This window comes from Ambystoma mexicanum, chromosome 9 (assembly GCF_040938575.1).
Source record: "Ambystoma mexicanum isolate Mex_15411 chromosome 9, UKY_AmexF1_1, whole genome shotgun sequence".
In the NCBI taxonomy this organism is placed as follows: domain Eukaryota; kingdom Metazoa; phylum Chordata; class Amphibia; order Caudata; family Ambystomatidae; genus Ambystoma; species Ambystoma mexicanum.
This window is the reverse complement of record NC_090931.1, coordinates 651221052-651241934: the sequence shown is the minus strand read 5'-3', so window position 1 is coordinate 651241934 and position 20883 is coordinate 651221052. Positions and strand designations below refer to the sequence as shown.

General features: G+C 44.9%; 1 protein-coding gene across 19 annotated transcripts in view; it reads left to right on the top strand.

The window, feature by feature from the left end:
* The window catches only part of LOC138488440 (apoptosis-inducing factor 3-like), a 1275087-nt gene that overhangs the window by 1112747 nt on the left and 141457 nt on the right, over positions 1-20883 (top strand). For 17 of the 19 annotated variants that reach the window (XM_069615395.1, XM_069615389.1, XM_069615394.1 and 14 more), the window contains one exon: positions 1615-1713. The exons of the other annotated variants lie outside the window; for them this stretch is intronic. In XM_069615395.1, coding sequence (XP_069471496.1) covers positions 1615-1713 — 99 coding nt within the window. The remainder of the gene's footprint in view (positions 1-1614; positions 1714-20883) is intronic. 19 annotated transcript variants of the gene reach the window in all.

Below are 20883 nucleotides of genomic sequence, written 5' to 3'. Positions count from 1 at the left end.
ACAACCCTTTTTTATCTCGTGATGGCTGGAAACACTTTTTGCTGTATATGTGCCATACAAATAGATAAAATATTGGGGCACTGAGTGACATCTTCCTTGTATTAGGATTTTACCTAAGCCTTTGACTCGACTACAGGGCCTTCCGACCTGCCAAAGATGTAATCCTCCTTTTACCTTCTGATTTGTGCCCTAATCAGTCTACTAAGGAGGGAGCTTTGCACTGCTTGGATGTGAACAGGGATGGACTGGCCTACAGGGAACTCTGGAGATTTCCCAGTGGGGCTCTGCAACATGGCCCTCTTTTTGTGTGGGTGCCCATTTCCAAATGTTCCTATGGTAAAGGGGATGGGCCTGCTCAAAATATGTTATATGGGGCCACTTAGAAAATTATTTCCACTGCCTCTTTTGGTTCCCAGTACACACCTGACTGTTAAGCGTGTACTTTTATGTTATATGGATTTGACGCAAACTGATCGTAAGCCTGTTTATCGCCGTTGGAGGTGATGGAAAGGAGATGCAGGGTGGTACGGAGAGACAGGCAAGGCTTTAGTTCAGTAGGACAGCAAAGCCCCTTTAAACAGAGTACCTTGACAATGGCCATCCTAGTGAGGACTATCATTTTTAATTTAGGCATGTTGTCTTATTGGATCGTCTTTAAGCGAGTTCCACCAGGAGGAGTCTCTCTAAGCAGAGGGTTATAATAGAAGAGAAATCTTAGAATCAGTGGGAAGTTGATCTGCTGAAGGATATGATATAAGTAGGCATAAAGTAAGGCAAAGTTTTAAAATTGCAACATATTTTGTTTAAAAAGTGTTGAGACTCCCTTCAAAAAGGTAGTTGCTTATGTTTTGAGTCACAGTGGCACGTAGCAAATTTCTTGCATGTTTTCTAATTTACTCATGTTTACCGCATGTTTTCGTTCACACACACATGACCAGTCACAAATTACTAATATTACATGCCTGGTCGTATGTCTTTGATCCGCATCAGGGTACTTAATACACCAGGCACTTGATCTAGTTCTCATATGTTTTTGCCCCAGGGGAGCATGAAACCTACATTTCGGGAGGGTAACCCTTAAAATGTTGGGAGAGGCTCTAACTTCATAGAGGTGGGGGAGGGCCACACTTATTTGTGTGGGGGCATCTAACTTCTTTATGCATTCTAACGAGACTATCGTAGTGCAGCTTCAATTTTACAAAAGTTAACTCTCTCCTTTAAGTCTGAAAGCACACCCTTAAGGACTGCTGTGAAAATTAGCAGTCTCCTGTCCCCTCTCTACCCTTCCAATCACTCCGCTGGCATGCAAGTACTAAACACATCACAATTTCATTTGCCTAACAAATGATGCATATGAACGCAGGTGCTAACAGTGAAATGATTTAGGTTAGTAAGTAATTGCAGGACCTTTGTTAACAGCCAAGCCCAAGTGCCGTTTAACATCTGTGTCCTGTTCTGTCCGGCCACGGCTCTGTGGGGCAGCTATGTCGAGCCAACATAGCCCGGGGGAAAGGGTTGGGGCGGAGGGGGACTGGAGCCCGGCCAGCTCAATGGTGTTGCGCCACTGTATTGCCCCAAACCTTCTATTTTATGTCATTTATCATTTTATTACAGGTCGCATAGTTGCATTGAACATGATTGGCCATCAGGTGGCACTTAACTCTGTGCCTTTCTTCTGGACCTCGCTACTTGGAAAGAGCATTCGCTATACAGGTAAAAGCCCTCGGAAGAGCAAAAAAAAGCATTTCTTTCATTGGGAGCATAGCAACTATCCCTATTTAGTAAAGCATGCATGTTTGTAGTTCTGGCTAAGCCAAAACTGATGCATTAGAGTACAGCTAGGAATAAATGGCATATGAGGAGGGACGCAAAGCTTGTAGTGTTGTTTTGGTGATTTACCTGCCCATTCACTACTCGTGGCCATGCTAATCCCCATGGCCATTCCCACCTACTTCCTGCTCCGCACCTCCCAAAACACATGGGATCTTTTTGACCTAACTCTACTTTGTGCTTGAAGTGTCCCCCAGTGTATTTTCAAAACAATCTTCTGAGAGTTTATTACTTAATTGGAGTTGTTAACTTACCACTAGTGTAATAAAAATGTCAACTAGATCTGCATTTAGCCACTCGTATCCTTCACCGAAGTCCTGTTAACAGTTTTGGCTTGTGTATAAGTATTAGGCATTTCCTAGGCACTGCAATAGGAAGTTGGTGAGCAGGTGCAAGTGGATCGAGGTCATATGGCTTAAGCCCCACCCACCTGTCAATCACTGGTAAACTGTTGGTGCCTTCCTGTTTTGAAGCCCTTTCTTCCTATTTATGCAGCCCTCCAGCCTCTTCATTTGCAGTTGGTGAGTGGGTGCAAGTGGATCTAGGTCACATTACCTAAGACCCACCCACCTTCTTAGCACTCCCTCTTCCTTTCTGCTCTTAACTCTTAGATTAAGGGCATCTCTTGTTCGGGTGTCCCAAGTGAAGGGTAGACAAAGAAAAGGGCAATTCCTGTTTGGACCTGTAGGACAGACGAAAAAAAGGGCAATTCCTGTTGGGACCTGTAGGGCAGACAAAGAAAAGGGCAATTCCTGTTTGGGCCTGTTCAGACTGGGAGGCCCCAGGGTCTGAACCCCTGCTCAGACAACAGGTAAGCACGCTTTTTCTCCTCCGTCCCCACAGGCCTTCCCGATCATCACCAGGCAACGTCAACAACATTGCGCCGCCTCTAATGCATGGACTACGCAATGCAGCAACCTCACCCATATCATCCTCAAGCCCATCATCAGCCCTTCACGGTCCACAACACGCAAGTTGATGCTTGCCAGTTTTCGCTCAGCTATCACCCATGCAATAGACATCGCCGACCTCATCACTACACACGACCTTGGCGCCATCTTCGTAACCTGGCTGACACCACCTCCACCCACATCCTAAATGTCCTTGTGCCCGACAGATACAGCATCCAACACAGCAACCAGCCGTACAAGACACAGGACAAGGCCTCGCAGTCATCTGAAAGACCTTGTGGCCCTGCACCTGACTTGAAATCAGTTAGGACAGTTTTCCATTAATGGATAATTTCCCCCTTAGTTCTGAACACCCCCAACTTTTTGCTTTTGTCTGACCATCCTAGCCTGACTCTTCCCACTGGAGCCCAGCCTTCTGCTGTGATCAACTGGGCTTTTGCTCATCTTGTTATGGGGAAACTCACATGTCCTTCAGACTGTTAGTACTGGGAGACTTTGTTTCCATTAGTCGTTCACTTTGTTGCCATTTCTTGGCAACATTTTATCAGTGCCCAATGTACCTTCCAGTACAGTGCCCTGGGGTTTCTTTTTCATTTTTAAGGCCCTAGACACCCTCAAAGGATTTTTGGTGAATGTACAAGTGTGTCCAGGACAGAGCTGGTGGCAGCAGATACTTTTAAAGCATTTTTGACTCTCTTCTGTGGTCCAAACCTCGTTTACCGCATTTGGCCCAGGATGGTGGCCAGTGCCTAAAATGGCCATGCCACAAGGTCCTTTGTTCTGTCCTTTTGCCATTTTGTCCCTTTGCCTTCCCCAGGTCGAGCAGACCCCTGCGCAAACTGAAGCGTTTGCAGGCTTCTGCATGCCTTGTGTGTACGTCCAGGATGTGGTCTGGAGCTGTCTAGTTCCAATACACATCCCCAGTGCCAGGATGTCTGGTGTGCTGGGATGACTGTGACCACTGTGGTCTGTGATTGGTCCACATCTGGAAAGGTTGAATGTGAGCAAATCTCCTTTTGGTTTCTCTTCGTTTTGGTGCAAAGGAGATTCTGGATTAGAGAGGGCACTGAGGTTGTCGGAAGGGGCTGCTCAGTTGTATTTGGGAGACACAGTGCAGCTTGATGGCCAGAAACACGTGATATTTTAGGTCCTTTCCTCGAACCTAGAGCATGAACGGCACAAATGCGTTGCTGCAGGCCGGCAGCAGAGACGCAGAACAGAGCGTTCCGGGCTCATTGACCTCCCATCACTGACCCCCCTCCCCCGTCATCCCATCCCCACCTCCATTGCCACTCTCATTAGTGCATGTGTTCCGGAGAGCCTTGGCCCGGATCCGACCCGAGGATAAGTTAAGTAGGTGATTTAATGGCAAACGCACCTCAACCAGGCACTTCCCTCATAGCAGAAGGCTGCTTGGGGGCTTTGAGTTTCGTCCGGTAGGTCTGTTTTGGCCAACAATTCTGTCCTGGTCTTTTCCATCTTGCAACCTCCCACACTAACCTGCTTATCATCTTTATTGACAGCTTTTTGTCTGAAAGCATAAGCTTACTGAGGCTCTGGAGGGCGGATGAGAGCTCTTAGTTGAGTTTAGGGTTGTGAAAGTGAAGCAAAATGAAAATTCTGTGAAGCAAAGTGACGAGAGGAGAAACTGCAATAAGTGGACTTAGCAACTCTGTACAGGAAATCGCTAATACGACCTCCACTCTTGGATTTCACAAATCTTCCGACTTTACAACTTATAGACCCTCCATTGTTGAGAGCGTGTAGAGACTAAGACCCTTTGATCCCTGACACACTTGCTTTCATGATCCGCTGCGAAATGTATTGAGAATATTATCAGCACCAGCATTAATGATAACTCTACACAACTATGGAGTTGCCAGGAACAAAAAAAAACAGGAAAGCTATTGGGTTTTTTTTCCCCATCAAATACCGAAACTCTTTAGTCAAGTTACAAAAGAGGGGTGTATGGAATCGGACAACACCTTATTAACAAATACTAATACTGATACCCTAACAGTGAACCCTGATATCCCTTGCAATGTGGACCCAACATCTCGGGCCAAGTCCTGGCCAATGCAGAACATCAGGCTAATACCACTATCTTCGACACCTGCGTTAGCCTTGAGAATGAAATTCAAGCAATTGAGAATATGCAGGAAAGCCTGAATGAACAATTATGTGCATCTCCAGGGCTCTTTAGTACACAGGACACCTCTAATGAGATGATTCCCAATACCCGTATACCTGGAGGATGTGGGATAATGGAGTCAGTGTCATCTTTGGACCGCACTTCACTTCTATTTCAAGGCAATGATTCAACTTGCAATGACTCAATGGAAGGAGGCTCAACTTCTCTGGCAGCATTAAATATGGTGCTACAATCATTTGTTTGTATGACACCGTTGTTTATGAAGTTCATCAGAACACGGTGGCCCTAGACGCTATCAAGACCCTCCTGGCTAAATTACCATCTACAGGCCATACTACGACTCATGAATCAATGATCGACCTCGAGAAGCCCATTGTGGGCGAGCAGAAAATCGCACAGCACTCCGTGAAGGAACTTGCACCTAATACATCTGTGGCAAGGCCGTCTATCACAATCTACGAGCCAACACTACCCTCCGGCAAATCGAAATGGCGAGCAACCCGATGTCAGGAAGCGGTAGCAAAAGACGCTACACAAACAAAAGAATATGAAAGGACGGTCTAAGCTCTCCAATAAAGGATCGCTGTAATTATTACGTAAGATCAGGCTTCCACAAATCAATACAGATTCCAGTAACCACCAGGATACACAGTCTGGTTCCATCATTTACATTGGAGATGAAAAGCCAGGGTGCTGAGAACAAGACCGGTAATAACCTTAAATAGACAGTGACAGAACACCATATTCACCTTGGAACCAAATTTCGACTGCGAACTTGAACTCGATGCAACCAGCGAGTAACAGTACGAGAAGTTCTACTAGAGCCGGAATGAAGGTCAGCCAAAAGGAATCGGCCACTCCAGAGAGAGACTACAAATACACTAATATAGCAGACAGCCAAACCAAAGACTAAGGAACTTGGATGTCGTAGCCGGAGATAGACTTTACCAAAAAGAAACACCCACCGATGAACAGGCACCCGGGTTTGAATCTTTGTACTCAGGACTTTGTGTCTGGCAATTCTAAAGCTCTAGCAGATCAGCTCACAGTCGGTCTTTTTAGAAGAGAGATGGACCACCTTTTGATCTTCGAATCAATTAGGGCAACAGATCACGATATCCCCTTGAAACGATCTAGACTATTAGCACTCTTGACCTCTATTGATCAGCTCTATTCAATTACATCTGATGACCTAAAGTTTGTTCATTTATTTGATTATGACTGATTGGGGAAATGTGCAGTTTTTTTCCATTGAATAATGGTAAAAAAATTAGAAATTGAACAGCAGGAAGTGTTCCTCTTATTGGGCTTCACATGTTACTATGCTCGCCAGGCTAATTACAGTGAGCATGCACCTGCCAGACCAAGGATGACAGTAAAACGTTGTTTTGATTCAGACAAGCGGCAGGAACTCCCTTTAAACATTGATGCGTCAAGCTGGGGTTGGCTCTCTTCATCTCTCCCAACCTCAGCTAGAGGCCGCCCCGGGTTTAATTAGTACATGGCATATACTAAGTTGGAACTCTCACTGCCATAATTCATTTTAAATGGGGTGGCAAGTGCGCTATGGGGGCAAACTGATCTCATAGTTTTGCAGGAAACATGGCTGAGGCAAACCCCAGTGTGGGATGGTTTCTTTATTAACAACAAGTTTGCAAAGAAAGGTGTAAGGGGCCGCCCAGCAGGAGGGCTGTTGACCGCATTCAGGGTCTCTCAAGGGCTAAGTCACCTTGAAATTCCAACTAGCTCCGATGTCATTCTGATAACTACATTAATTGATACTAGAAAAAAACCTAGTTCGCCCCTCACCTCAGTGCTTCAATCCCACGGGCGCCTCCCTTGCAGGCATGCACAATGAAATTGAGGATGCACTGGTAACCTGTTCAACTGACTGCCCGCATGCGGGTGTATTAATTGCGGGTGACTTTAATTCCCAGTGCTTGGTTAAGGATTTTGACTGGGGAGAGTTGGACACCAAGACGGGGGTAGTCTCCATTTCGCAACAATGGAAGACATGGTCAAACTTTCTTGCAGGATGGGCCTTTATTCAGACCAATCTCTTAAATGATCGGGCCCTTAAAGATGTCCCCCACCTTGTCAAATTCCTGTGCACCTTCTATCATAGATTATATCTTTGTGAAGAACAACTTGATTGGTCCCTTAGATATTGTCAAAACTGAAAAAAGTGATAATTGTATCCTAAAGATTACAATTACTATTGATGGTTTTAAAAAAATGAAACTAACAAATGTTAGCAAAATCATTCATTGTATCCAACTCGGGTAACACAGTCACCCAATACAGTATACATTCTAGTACAATAAACTCAGGGTTGAATAAGTGGTGGCATGGACTAAGTGTCAATGAGAAAATTGCACAAACTGTGCCAGGTAACTTCTCTACTTATTAGCGCGACTTGAGAAACCAAAGAAGAAAATCATGTCTAAATCAGTGCACCCTTGCTTTTTAGTAAGGAAAAAACATGATATTGAATACCATAATTGCAAATGTGCAATGAGCCAAGAAATAAGACATTTGCGAAAATGTACAGATTTTGTACCCATGGAGATAGAGAAACAGGAGGAAAAAATTAAACACCAGTATAGGCGTTGGTGTAAATCACATAGAATTCAAAAATATGTTGGGATCAACCAAGTGTTCATGAACAACATAATTTAAAGACACTGAAACAATATGGTGGACACTGAACAATAAAGAAAGGGTACAAGACGTGGTTCAATCAATGAGTGTAAGTGATGGAGATTGGATTGATTTCTTTTCGAATAAACACGGAGCAGGAAAGAACACAAATAGATTACCAGAAGTACACCAACCTGCTACTAAAAATCAGCCGCTCACCTTTGATCAGCTTGATATTGAGATAATCATCGGCAAACTAAAGAACTTGCGTCCAAGTGGACCCGATGGAATAACTAAAAGGATCTTTAAGAATAATCCTGCACTTTGGGCAGACATCCTGTTCCACCTGTTTATGCACATCATGAGTGATTATATCTCTCCCATATATCGTGGTCGGATTCAATTTTAGTACCAATCTTTAAAAGCGAATCGTGCTGATCCCTCTTCCTACCGTCCGATTTCACTTCTCGATTCTTCTTCAAATGTTTTTGCTAATTTGGTGCTAAAGGAGTTGCAACAGTGGGTGGAAAAAATTCATCTACTTAGCCCACTACAGACGGGATATAGGAAGGGAGTTGGAACTATGTTGAGTGGCTTAGCCCTTAAAGCCTGCATCTACGATGTAGAATCCTACTCAGGGAGAACATTATATGTAGCGGCTATCGATCTTACCTCCGCATTTGATCATGTTGACATCAATAGATTGTGGTCTAAGATGTTGAAAAATAGTATTGATTCTTCTCTATTGGCAATGATTCAATTACTCTACTCCAACAATTCGACTAGGGTGAGACTCAATACTCAATGTTGTCAACCAAAGGAGTATGGCAGGGGTGTGTAGTCGCCCCCACTCTTTTCAATTATTGTTTAGCAGACCTTTGGGACACAAGTAAAGAGCGGGAGGATTTGTGCCAGTGTGGTCAGGATTCAAATTAAACTGCATCGCCTATGCAGAGGATATCCTGTTAATGGACTACACACCTGCCGGCCTCCAGCATCAACTTGATGGGGTCAATCAGTACTTGACTGAGAATTCTCTACAAATAAACACAACTAAATCATATGTAATTAGCATTTCAACCAAGAAAAATTGTAGGGAATATGTGCGGAAATTGAATAATGATACCATACAGTGCTTCGATTCAGTTTGATATCTAGGCTATAAGATTAGGGTGAAGAAACGAAGGGAGAAGGAACTAGCCAAAATAGATGAAAAAAATCTGCTCTTGTCTTTCCTTGATGAAAAGGATTATAATTAAACTGCATGCTTACTCTCTGTATCCGATAATACAATTTTACTGAGTCAAAGTGTTGCCCATTTTTCTTCATGGATGCAAACTAATGCACATCATAGGAAATTTGATGTCTTGGAAGGAAAAATCCTGAAAAAACTGTTGGGGCTCCCCTTCTCGGTCCCAGACATGTCATCAGACATGAGCTGGGTCTAACGTCCTAGTGGTCACAATATGTTAGTAAGACTCTGTTTCTGATCTATTCTTTGGATAAATCAAGAGAGAACTCATTGTGGTAACACCTAAAAAGTCTGTTTTTGAAAAATACAAATCCATTCATGAAAACGCTAAAAATGAGAGGTGACAAGTTCACACACATGCTGGGTCTAGACATCTCTGAATCAGAAACACAATTTAAGAACAAAGTCAAACAATGGGGCAAACATAATGATCTATCGGATCTGTGCCGCCTAAATCTTTGAGGGAAAAGATTTGATGTACTTACCTTCTACTAATCTAAGACCCTACTTGGCAAAATTTCCGAGCTCAAAGTACCGTGATTGGTATTTAAAATTTCGACTAAATTGCCTTCCAAAGACTGGAGGTTGTAGGTCCCAAGTTGAGAGTACCGCGTGAGCTGAGACGATGCAGTGTGTGTGTAATCGGAGTATGACTGAGTCTTTGTTCCACCTAGTGATGTTATGTCCAAAATTTAACAACCAGAGAATATACTACTTTGAACGATTTGTTCACTCAAAATATTCAGTTTTGACTAGTGATCTATGGCACAGGTTAATGACGACTTCTCAATTGTCATTATTAATTGCGTTGGTAAAAATGTTAATCGTTATCTTCTCTGAGATTACCAAAGTCACTGCGTGTTCATGCAAACTCGATCAATTGAATTAAGGAGGACCACAATTGTGACTGTTTTTCTGCAAGGTTTTTACTTTTTTTTTCTTTTTTTTCTTTTGACTTGTTGTTTTGAAACTTTTTTATTGATGAGTGAAGTGTTGATTTTTTGTTTATGAAATGTTATAAAAGATAGTGGAAATGTACAACTTGTACAATTGATACAATTATTATTTTTTTTAAATGAGAAGGCACTCTAAACCTATTCAAGGTCAATCTTCTGACTTCACACTGAATTTAGTAAAGGAGACAAGTATCCTGAACCGAAGTAGCAGATCCGTGGAACCGCTGGTGACCCGCTGGAAGGTTTGGCACCCTGACCCGCTGTTGTCCCGTCGGAGCCCCTGTTTGTCATCGATCCCAGGGGGCCTGCAAAGGTGCTTCGACCCGTGGAGTAATGGGACTAACTACTCTCTGCACCTCCTGCTTAACCTGCAACCAAGCCCTTTCGGAAGTGTTCCGGGACCGCCCAGTGAACGGACAAGCTCGTACGGGACCTTTTCCTTGGAATCGCAGCCATCTCGAGTTTCGACCAGAGACTTTGGGAACCGCAAGCTCCTGGTAGAAGGTACTCTCCTGCCGAGTTTCATTCAGCTAGCATTCCTAGGTCTGGAATTAGTAGAGTCCGCCTGAACCCAAGCCTACGCGATACCCGTGTCACCCCGCTGTGGTGACAAGCTTTGTGGGTGCCTTGCTGCTGTGCGCCCCTGTGCCCTAAGACGAGCTGCAGTGAACTGGCCTGATACCTTCACCAGAAGCGGAGAAATCACCACTCTCCCGCCACGGACTAAGGTCCCGGAACACAGCCCCTGAAAGGTGGAGAGACGTGCAGCTGCTGGACTCGAACCTGTAAGCAAACTGGGCTTGACTTACGAAGTTTGGTCCGGAGTTCGCCGAAGGTCGATGAGTACTTGCATCACTTACCAGTGGCCCCTTGCGCATCCATTGACTTTTACGCACAAGTGTACCCCAAGGGCCACTCTCCTTTGTTAGGGTGTCCTTTGCTACCATCCTATTCCCGATTCCTGGAAATAGCTCTGCGCCCTTGTGGAGACCGTTCTTGAATAGTGGAACTCTATTCTTCATCGCCTTACCCCCTTCCTGCGAAACTATAGTCCCTTGAAGAGACCCTTTATGTACTTTAACACACGATCGAGTGCTGTCGCGCGGAACATACTTTTGAGCACGATGATCCACACTTCGTAGGGATTGGACTGCCAATTAGTTAGGGTTGAGACTCTTGACGAATTTCCTAAAATATATTTGTACTTTCTGACCCTCTTCTGTTTAATATTCCTTTAGGCCAATAGTTACTGTAATATATGTTTCCTAGTATAGTGTTGTGTGAGTATTGTTAATATTGATGTGGTTTCACCTTGTGTTTGATTTAAGGCCTTTAATAAATGTATATGTATTTTTGATATATACACCTGGCTGAGTGTAATTTGTGGTGTTGATTACTGTGTGTGTTCATTGTGGACTTTCAATCACCCTTCCTGCGACCTAGGCTTGACCGCCGCCAATGCAACTGATTGGTCTGGCTTGTCCAGAAGGTTACCCGGTTCCAAGAAACTAGGCTGGCCTTCTGAACCTCTGCCCACCAGGTCAGAGTTCAGAAATCCATCTTAACAATGTCGAGAATAATGCCTCCTTCGAAGTCCTCTCCTGCCACTTCCTGCTCTCCCCGACGACAACAGTCACCTTCCATCTCATCGACTGACCATCCAAACCCAACACAGCCTTCATCAGAGACTTCACAATCCTGGTCACCACCATGTCCCTCATGCACGCCAACATCATCTTCCTAGGTCGAATTCCACCTCCAAGGCAACCAAACCAATGAAGGAAGCTCTCCTCAGGCTTCTCAACATCCTCAGCCTCACACAGCACACAAATGACCCAACGCATGAGAACTGTAATATCCTAGACATATTCATCACCGCACTGCCTTCCCTACACTACAGCTCTCCTCTCCCACTTGACTGGTCAGACCACCTGGCTGTGCTTTTCAACATCCTGCACACCACCCCAGTCAAGCACTTCCAGCAGAAACCCATCAGACAAACCTTCAGGTCCTTCAAGAACTTCCTGATGGAAGCCCTCACGGAAGACCTTGCCAATCTTCACCTCACATGGACCAATCATCCCCAACCGAACTGTGACTCTCTACTGGAAGCATTCAACAGCATCCTCTCAGCCTTCATTGACTGACATGCGCCTCTGAAACACACTTGAAAACAGATAACGTCAGCACCATAGTACACATAAGAACTCAACGTCAGCACCATAGTACACATAAGAACTCAACCTCAGCAAAAGAGCCATCAGGAAACAAGAGAAAACCTGGTGCCGCTCCAGGACTGCATCCGACCTGCCGCTCCTCAAGGAACTCCGAGCAACCTGCCGACAACTAATCAACACAGCCATGCTACCTAATATCATAACACTATAGCAGAAGCCGACAACAAAAGCAAAGCCCTCAAAGCGGTCAAGCACTGCATCAACACGCTACCCGATCCAGCCATAGCACGCTCAATCAAAAAATCCACTGCCGTCAATACCTTCTTCATCAACAAAATCAGCAAGATCCGCTAGCACATAGACGCCAGCTCTGCATCCACAGACCCATCTCAGGCCCTTCCTCGTGAAAACTCCACACCCTGGACAACATTCAAGGCACTCTCTACAAATGGCCTGGAAGAGGCCCTGGCCACCCTCAAAGCCACATCACATGCAGACGACATGCTCACAGCATCCATCCTGAAGACCCTCCCTGCAGAAGCTCTCCTTTATCTGGAAATCATCAACAGCTCAGTAACTTGAGGCATCTTCCTCTCGACCCTAAAGATGGGACAAAACCTCCCTCTACTAAAGTAACCCACTCTGACTCCCAACAACCTAGGTAACTATTGCCCCATCAACCATCTTCCCTTCATAGGTAAAATGATCGAGAAAGCAGTAGCCGCACAACTGCAGCAACACATCAACACCAACAATCTCCTCAACACCTACCAATTCGGGTTAAGACCCACATGCAGCACGGAGACAGCAACCAAACTTGTGTTCGAGGATGACCTCAACATTCTTGATGATGGCCACCACTGCCTCCTGGTTGTACTAGACCTCTAGGCCACATTCGACAAAGAAGCCCACCAGACGCTCACGGACACCTTACATCGGCGCATGGGGATCACCAACCTTGTCCTATGCTGGTTCAAGTCCTACCTCACCAACCGCCAGCAGTTTGTTCAAAAGGCCTCCTCTAGATTACAAATGCTAGCTGTCACCTGTGGAGCCCCGCAGGGTTCCATCCTCTCCCCAGTGATCTTCAATCTATATATTGAGCCGCTGTGAGCCCTCCTAGCCACACACAGCATACACATCCACCAATACACTGACGACACACGGCTGTACCTCAAGACTGACTCCATAAAGGACATTAACAGACACAAAACCTGCATCTCGCTGATCCAGTCTTGGATGTCCAGTACGTATTTGAAGCTCAACCTCTCCACGACCGAATTCCTACTCTTCTCCAACAACAATGAACACCCAGGCATACAGACCTGGCTATCAACCATGAACCCTGAAGGCTACACACCAGAGTTCGCCTCCTCCGCCATTTCCCTTGCGTTCCACATTGACAAACTCCTCTCCTTCAAGTCACACATATCTAAGAAAACTCAGAGAGCTTGGTATCGGCTCTCCCTCCTGCGGAAAGTCAAACCCTGCCTCTCTCCGGACAGTTTTATATCCACTTTTGAAGCACTGGTCCTATCCCACCTGGATTGGGTCAATGCCCTCCTGGCAGGCCTCCGGTCGTCCTCCCTTGTGCCCCGGAGAAGTGTCCTAAACGCAGCTGCACGCCTCATCAAGGGTCTACGCAGATACGACCACATCAGCATGGCCCTTATCGACCTTCTCTGCCTCCCACTGCACTCTCAAATCACCTTCAAGTCTTGCTGCATCATGTATAAAGCGGGCAAGCTGAACACATAGCGAGTCTCTAACACGGACGCCACCCCTATTCTTCTCAGTACTCATCCACATGCCTGACTACATGAGTGGCCTTTCTACCGGAGCCTAGCCAGCACTGCTGAGCCTTTTTCTGGACAAATGCACACATTCTTCATAATCATGCCCCAGGACCTCCAACACTCTGGACTTCGGCACTCCGACGGCGTTCCCTCTAACACCACATTGAGACTATAATAATGGTAAAATTGGTGTTGTACAAATGACCATTACAGTACAATACAGCAAGGCTGTTGCCCTCAAGTCACCCAGTGTCAGGTCTGCCCGAAGTATCTTGCAGGAGTGATGATAGCCCACCAGACCCCCTAAGCCTGACGGCCCAACAAATCTCTTAAATAACAACTATTAAGCTGGCAAACCCAAGGGGGAAGGGGAAGTGAAGAAAATAACAAACGCAGAATCTTCTACTGCCCTCTTCGTCTGCCTTCACAAGATATGGACTCGACAGTAGATGACCTAAAAGAATGAATCACAACTGGGTACTCCTTCCAGGCTTATTACACTAAATTGTACTAATATGAAACCGTACCCTGCTCTCTTTCATACCTGCAGCCTAAGCTTTAGAGCCTTTAGGCTTTTGATTTTGTTCAATGACTGTGGTATGCTGTGCTGAATCTTTCACCAGATATGTTCTGCACTGTCAGCTTCCTGGTTGCTCATTTGTGCTTGACCTCTGCTCGCTCACTTGCTTTACCTTCAATAGGATTTGGTCTATGGTTAGTTTAGTCTTTATATATTCACTGGAACTCTTTGCACGCTCTCGCGCTATAATTTTGTAAGTTCACTTCAGAATCAGTTAAATCAACTCCTCGTGCTTCAGCAATGAAGCCTGATTACATAAACGTACGAGGTAGAATCCCGTCTCGACGGACCATGCACCGCGTAGTGAAATTGCTTCCTCTTTCGTAACGGTAATTCTGCCTACGAAGGTGCTGCATGCGTCACTTCTTAAGGTCCTTTCCTCGAGCATGCGCTCCATCGATGAACTGCCTCGCGCAACTCTTAAAAATAAAACAATGATACGCTGCCCGAAACGGCTGTTAACTTATTTACTGGTTACAGTTACGCGACGCCACACGTCCGCTCGCCTAGTTAGTAAAATTACACGCGCTTACAACTGCTGTTGCTTTTTCTGCCCTCAGCTCCTTCCCCTGTGTACTGTGCCACCAAACATGCAATTTCACTTGCTCACTTTACACAATCATTTAAGCACTGAAAGTCTTTTCCTTTAACTGCCGACTTCTAACAATTTCAATCGGCTTCCTTCCTGCTCAGACACAAACCCTTGAAGATGAGATTAAAGTACACTTAGCTTTGGGCTGGTCTTCAGTTGCCTCAGCTGACCCGCTTCCTCTTTCTTCCAGATAATATTTTCAAATGATTTCTGCGACTTGCTTTCTCTTTTTAAAAACTCCAGTTGAACGTACAAGGACTTCTCTTAGGGTAAATGACTACTAGTATTTCATTGGAACTTAAAAGACTTTTATTACAGGAACTATAAAGGCTGTGACCTGCTTTGATCAATACTAAAATGAAAGGCAGTTTAGAACCCAACAAAATATTCCAAACTGCATCACTGCCATTCTTAGCCAATCAATGCTGTAAAACTGAACCACCATCTTGGCCTCGGGAAACAAAGGCTTCCTGAGGGGAAAAACATTAAGGAAAAGTAATTCTCTCAGCCCAATTCCATCTCTCAGAATAGCTTAGACCCTTGACAAACCTCCCCTTCTACACCTCCAGAAGGAATGCTTGAAACGCAACCCGTAGCATGGCCCCCTGATAGTATAGTGAGAGAAATGAGGAACCCTGAAGCATGGCCCCCTGACAATATGGTGAGAGAAATGAGGAACCCTGACACCCAGCTACCACACAGAGAAACCCAGCATCTCCGGCAGACAGCGCACCACCAGAAGCACATGTGCAGACTTAAAATCTGCCACTGCAAAAAGGAAAGGACCAGAAAATAAGCCTGCTCTCCCTACGCCCCAAGACTATGGAACCTTCTCCCCATCAGTATCGGACTCGCCTCTACGTTCCAACAATTCAGAAAAGGACTCGAGGCCCATCTCTTCAAGCAGTCTCCCCTCCTCACCACCTAGGCCATCATCTCGCCCCCCGTACCACCTAACTCGCTAAACGCTGTCTGCTCCTCTCCTCCCTGCCACTCTGTACGGCTGTACCCTTCCTCTCCGCCCTATCTGTTCTGTTACCTCTAAAAAGCGCTCTATTATTCACCTGTACTGTTGTTTACCTCTGTAAAGCGTTCTGTTACTTCTCGAAGCTAGGTCAGCGCTCAATAAATACCATAATAATAATAATATATGCCCAGGTACATTCACCATTTTGCAGCTGCTACCAGTGATGGCCAGTTAATACTAGTACAGGAGTGACTGGTAAATGCCCTTCCCATGCCTACAAAAAAAATAAAAAAAACTGTTGGCATTGCCAATGCTTTTTTTTTTGCTTTAAATCTTGATATTTTTAATCTTGTTGCAGATGAGGCAGACGAAGGCTTGTGACCGAACCTGAACAACATTTTGACAAACGTGTGATTAACTAACCCCAGGCACGACAGTCATAATATGTCCCAAGCCTCCTGCAACAGATCTCACACCTCAGGCTGAGAACAATTACTGTATCTTTGACACATTATCTTTATTGTAACAGTGTTATGTAATGTGGAACAGTGGCATTCACCACAATCAGTGCTGAATGAAATGTGGGAAAGTCTGTATTCTCCGACCAGTTTCATTCTGTGGAGTGATAATAGTTGGTAATTAGCAATGCGATATAGACATGCATTTCTATGCACAAGTTTTGTTATCAATCTGCTTTCTGCAACGTCAACTGAAGTACAAAGTAAATCTCTTTTTTAGGCTTTGGAATGCTGACTAGCTGATCATATTTGCTTGTTAGATTCTTTCTTTTGCATCAGGCATGGTAACAAGTCAACGACTAAAAGCAAATTACTTTATTACACAGGCTATCTCTTTATATCTTCAAGTTTTTCATAGGGCTGTTTAAAGCAATTTCAATAGGTTCCAAAATAGGTGTGAAATAATCTGCCAGTCTTGGTGTTAAGGTTCACTTTATATATATATATATATATATATATATATATATATATATATATATATTTTTTTTTTTTTAAATGTATTCATTTATTTAAACCAACAACAATACAAACCAAACACGCAGTGCATATATCAACAGTTCAATTGTTCATCGTTTAATTCCGGTCACTGCTACCCCTATCCCACCCCCCTTTACGAGCCTGTTTATTCCAAACACTCTGTGTCTGCCTCACGTGGTGGGGTCTCACTGTCCGTGGATTCAGTCAAATCTTGTGTTGTTCCAAACAATTCCGCTATTAATGATTTCCATGCCATCAAGGTTCCCGCCTCCTCCTCTCCACCTACGTTGCTTGCCTCTTGCCATACCATGGTTTCTGCCTCCGCCCATTTCTGCAACTCTTTCCACCACACCTCCACCCGTGGCCTGTGACATGTCTTCCATCCCATGGCAATCCTCCTTTTTGCGAGCACACATGCTAGATCCTTCAGTTTACTGACATGCTTAAGTTTCTGTGCTCTGGGGAACCCCCCTAGCAAACGGGCCCAGGCCGTGTCTATGATGATAGTGACCCCCTTTTCGGCTAATTTCAGTGCTACTTCACCCCAGAAACGCTGTATCACTGGGCATGACCAAAACATGTGTACCATGTCAGCATTTTCCTCATCACATTTGGGACATGCCTGTCATCCAGCGTTATCAAACCTAGATATTTTCTGAGGTGTCATATATGCCCTATGCGTAATATACAGTTCTATCTGTATCAGTCTGGCGTTCCTTGACACCTTCTTGTGGTATCCCAGGGCACGCTCCCACATCTTATCCTCCATCGAGGCCCCTACTTCCGCTTCCCAGTCTAGTCTCAATTGTGTTAATTCTTCCCCGACCTTAGACATCAGCATCTCGTAGAGTCTAGAAATCTCATGTCCCTATTCCGTTATATCATATATAACATCTATTATAGCATCTGGTTCTTCTTCCAGTACTGTTTCGGGCCATGTTTTCCTAATTCTCTGCACCATTCTGTGATATGTGATATACTGGGCCGTATGTAACCCCGTCTTCTCCTCAAGCACTTCAAAATCCATAATAGTCCCCTCCTGCCAGATATCTCCCATCGTTACCAACCCCACCGATTCCCAATGGTTCCTTATTATCATCCTTAATTGCTTATCTCCCCCTGCCAGTGCTGCTAGCGGTATCTGCAGGGAGCATGGGAAGAGGTTCCCCATAATCCGGCATGCCTGGCGCCATATCTTCCATCCAAGCCCCATCATCTTAGGGCGCTCTCCCATTTCCACCGTGGGCAGCCAGATCATTAAATAAAACGGGGCGCAATCATGTCCAGAGAGCCTAGATTCGGGGGTCACTTCGTCTGAGAGCCATTTGACAACATATTGCAGCTGGCTCGCCACATAATAAACCTTGTAATTAGGCAGTTTTATCCCCCCTTTCTCGTAGAAGTTCTGCAACTTCCGTAGTGCCACCCTATTCCGGGTACCGTGCCACAGGAAATCCCTACACATGCTGTTCAGTTTAGTGAAAAACTTCTTGTGTATCAGGTATGGGATGTTACAAAAATAATGCAGGAGCCTAGGTAGGACCACCATCTTCAAAATTGCCCCTCGTCCCATCATTGCTAGAGGCCACTTCACCCAGAATTTCATACACGTCTCAATTTTCACAAGGGCTACCTCAGTATTGTGCCTATGTTCTTCCTCAACCGTATGGTACACGTCTATCCCAAGGTACCGGAAGGTACTCGCCGCCCATGGTATTTGTAACATCGGAGCCGCCCCCCAGGAGTTCCCTTATAACTGCCCAATGGGAAAATACTAGATTTTTGAGGATTCACCGCTATCCCAGACAGCCCTGCATATCTCTTCATCACCTCCAGGATATATTGGAGATTTTCCTCAGGGTACCTCAAGTACAGCAACAAGTCATCCGCATATAAGGAGATCAAGTGTCGTTCCCCTCCCACCTCGATACCTATAGTGTCTTATTGCTGTCTGAGATATATTGCAAGGGGCTCTAGGGCTAGAATATAGAGCATTGGGGACCATGGGCACCCCTATCTGGTGCCTCTGCTGAGTTGCCATCTTTCGGATATCACTGATCCTGTTTGAACTCTAGCCAGCGGTTCACTATATAGCATCTTCGCCCACCTTACGTATCCAGGCCCCATTCCGTAACATGCCAGGGCTGCGCAGCCATGGCCACTTGACCGAATCAAAGGCCTTAACCGCGTCTAGGGACACGATCGCCATTTCGCCTTCATGCTTACATCCCCATTCGACAACCCGATGGAGCCGTCTGTGGTTATGTGTTATATTTCTTTTCGGGACATAGCCCGTCTGATCGGGGTGTATAAGTTTGTCAATAACTCTCCTCAGTCTGTTTGCCAGGACAGCCGTCAGTATCTTGCTGTCCTGGTTCAACATCGACAACGGTCTGTAAGAGCCACAGCTATGTCCCGGCCTGTTAGGTTTGGGAAGCAGTATTATGATCGCTTCCCTAAGTGACTCCGGCAACCGTCCCACCTCAAACGCCTCATTCAACATTTCTAACATTGCGGGGAGCACTTCCTCCCTATAAACTTTGTAGAATTCGCTAGGGAACCCATCCGCCCCCGGAGTCCTACTCGTAGGCAGCTGCCTCACCACTTCTTCTAACTCTTCCAGAGTAATCGGTGCATCCAGCTCTTGACTACATGTTCGTAGACGGAATCCTAAGAAGCGAGGTCTTGTCTCTCAAAATCATTGAAATGAAGGTCAGCGATCACTGCTTAGTAAAATTGTATTTGAAATTAAACAAACCTAGAAGACCAGCTGTCAATGAAGCACCGACACTTGAAGTAGGTCCTGGTCGTAACAGGCTAAGATTGAGTGAGAATAATCATCTCACTAAGGAAATCACTTGAAAATACAACAGAAATGGAACAAATTGAGTACACTACTCTATTAGAGATATATCGGGAGAAAAAACGTACTAAGGCAAGACCGGATTTCACACAGCTCCATGCATGGGATGCAGAAGTTAATGAAAAGAAAAAAGACCTGAAAAAAGCACTGAGAATACTCAAAAACAAGTCCAATACAAATAACCAAAGCATGATAAGACATCTAAAACAAACTTATAAGAACTGGCTAATTAGCCATAAACACATCATGTTACAAGGAGATGCTGAAATTATGATGGAAGTACTTGCTAAAAGAAAGACTAGAGATTTTTGGGCCTTGCTGAATAACATCTCAACACCCCAAGGAGCCATTATGAAATCTATGATTTCGGAAGTTCAATGGGTCAGACATTACGCAGAAACATTCAACAACAATCAACCCAATATAAGAATTTTGCCATCCTCAGAGCATGAGTGGTCAATTGAAATAAAAAAAGAGGACATCTACAGAAACATTCTAAAATTAAGTACATCTAGAGCACCGGGACCAGATGGTCTAACAAATCAACATCTAAAACAACACCCAGAATTATGGGCAGATTTTTGCTACTCATTATTTCAGACCATTCTCCAGATGAAACAGATACCATCTTCCTGGCGGTGTGCCATTGTAGTACCAATTTTTAAAAAAGGTGCTCGAACTGACCCCAAGAATTACCGGCCGATAGCTCTGCTCGATGTGGTCGGCAAAATTTTTGCCTCCCAGCTCCAAATCCAACTACTACAATGGATCCAAGATTCCAAAAGATACGATCTTCGACAAACTGGATTTGTGAAAGGGGTAGGTTGCGGGCTGAATTTAACAATTCTGAACTTTCTGAAAATGGAAGCAATCCGACAAAACAGAAAGATCTATGTAGCATTTGTTGATCTATCTAGCGCTTTTGATACCATCGACCGAGAGATGCTCTGGGAAAAGATGAAGAAATGGAAGTGCCCAGATAATCTATTACAACCCATAAAGGAACTCCACACGGACACAGTCATTAAAATCAGACTTGATTCAAGTGGAACGTTGAGCAAGCCAATTGAAATGAACCAAGGTGTAAAACAGGGCTGCCCGCTTGCAGCAACGCTGTTCGGTTTATTTATGTCTGATATTGGCGATAGTCTCGCAGATGTAAATTCCTTCCC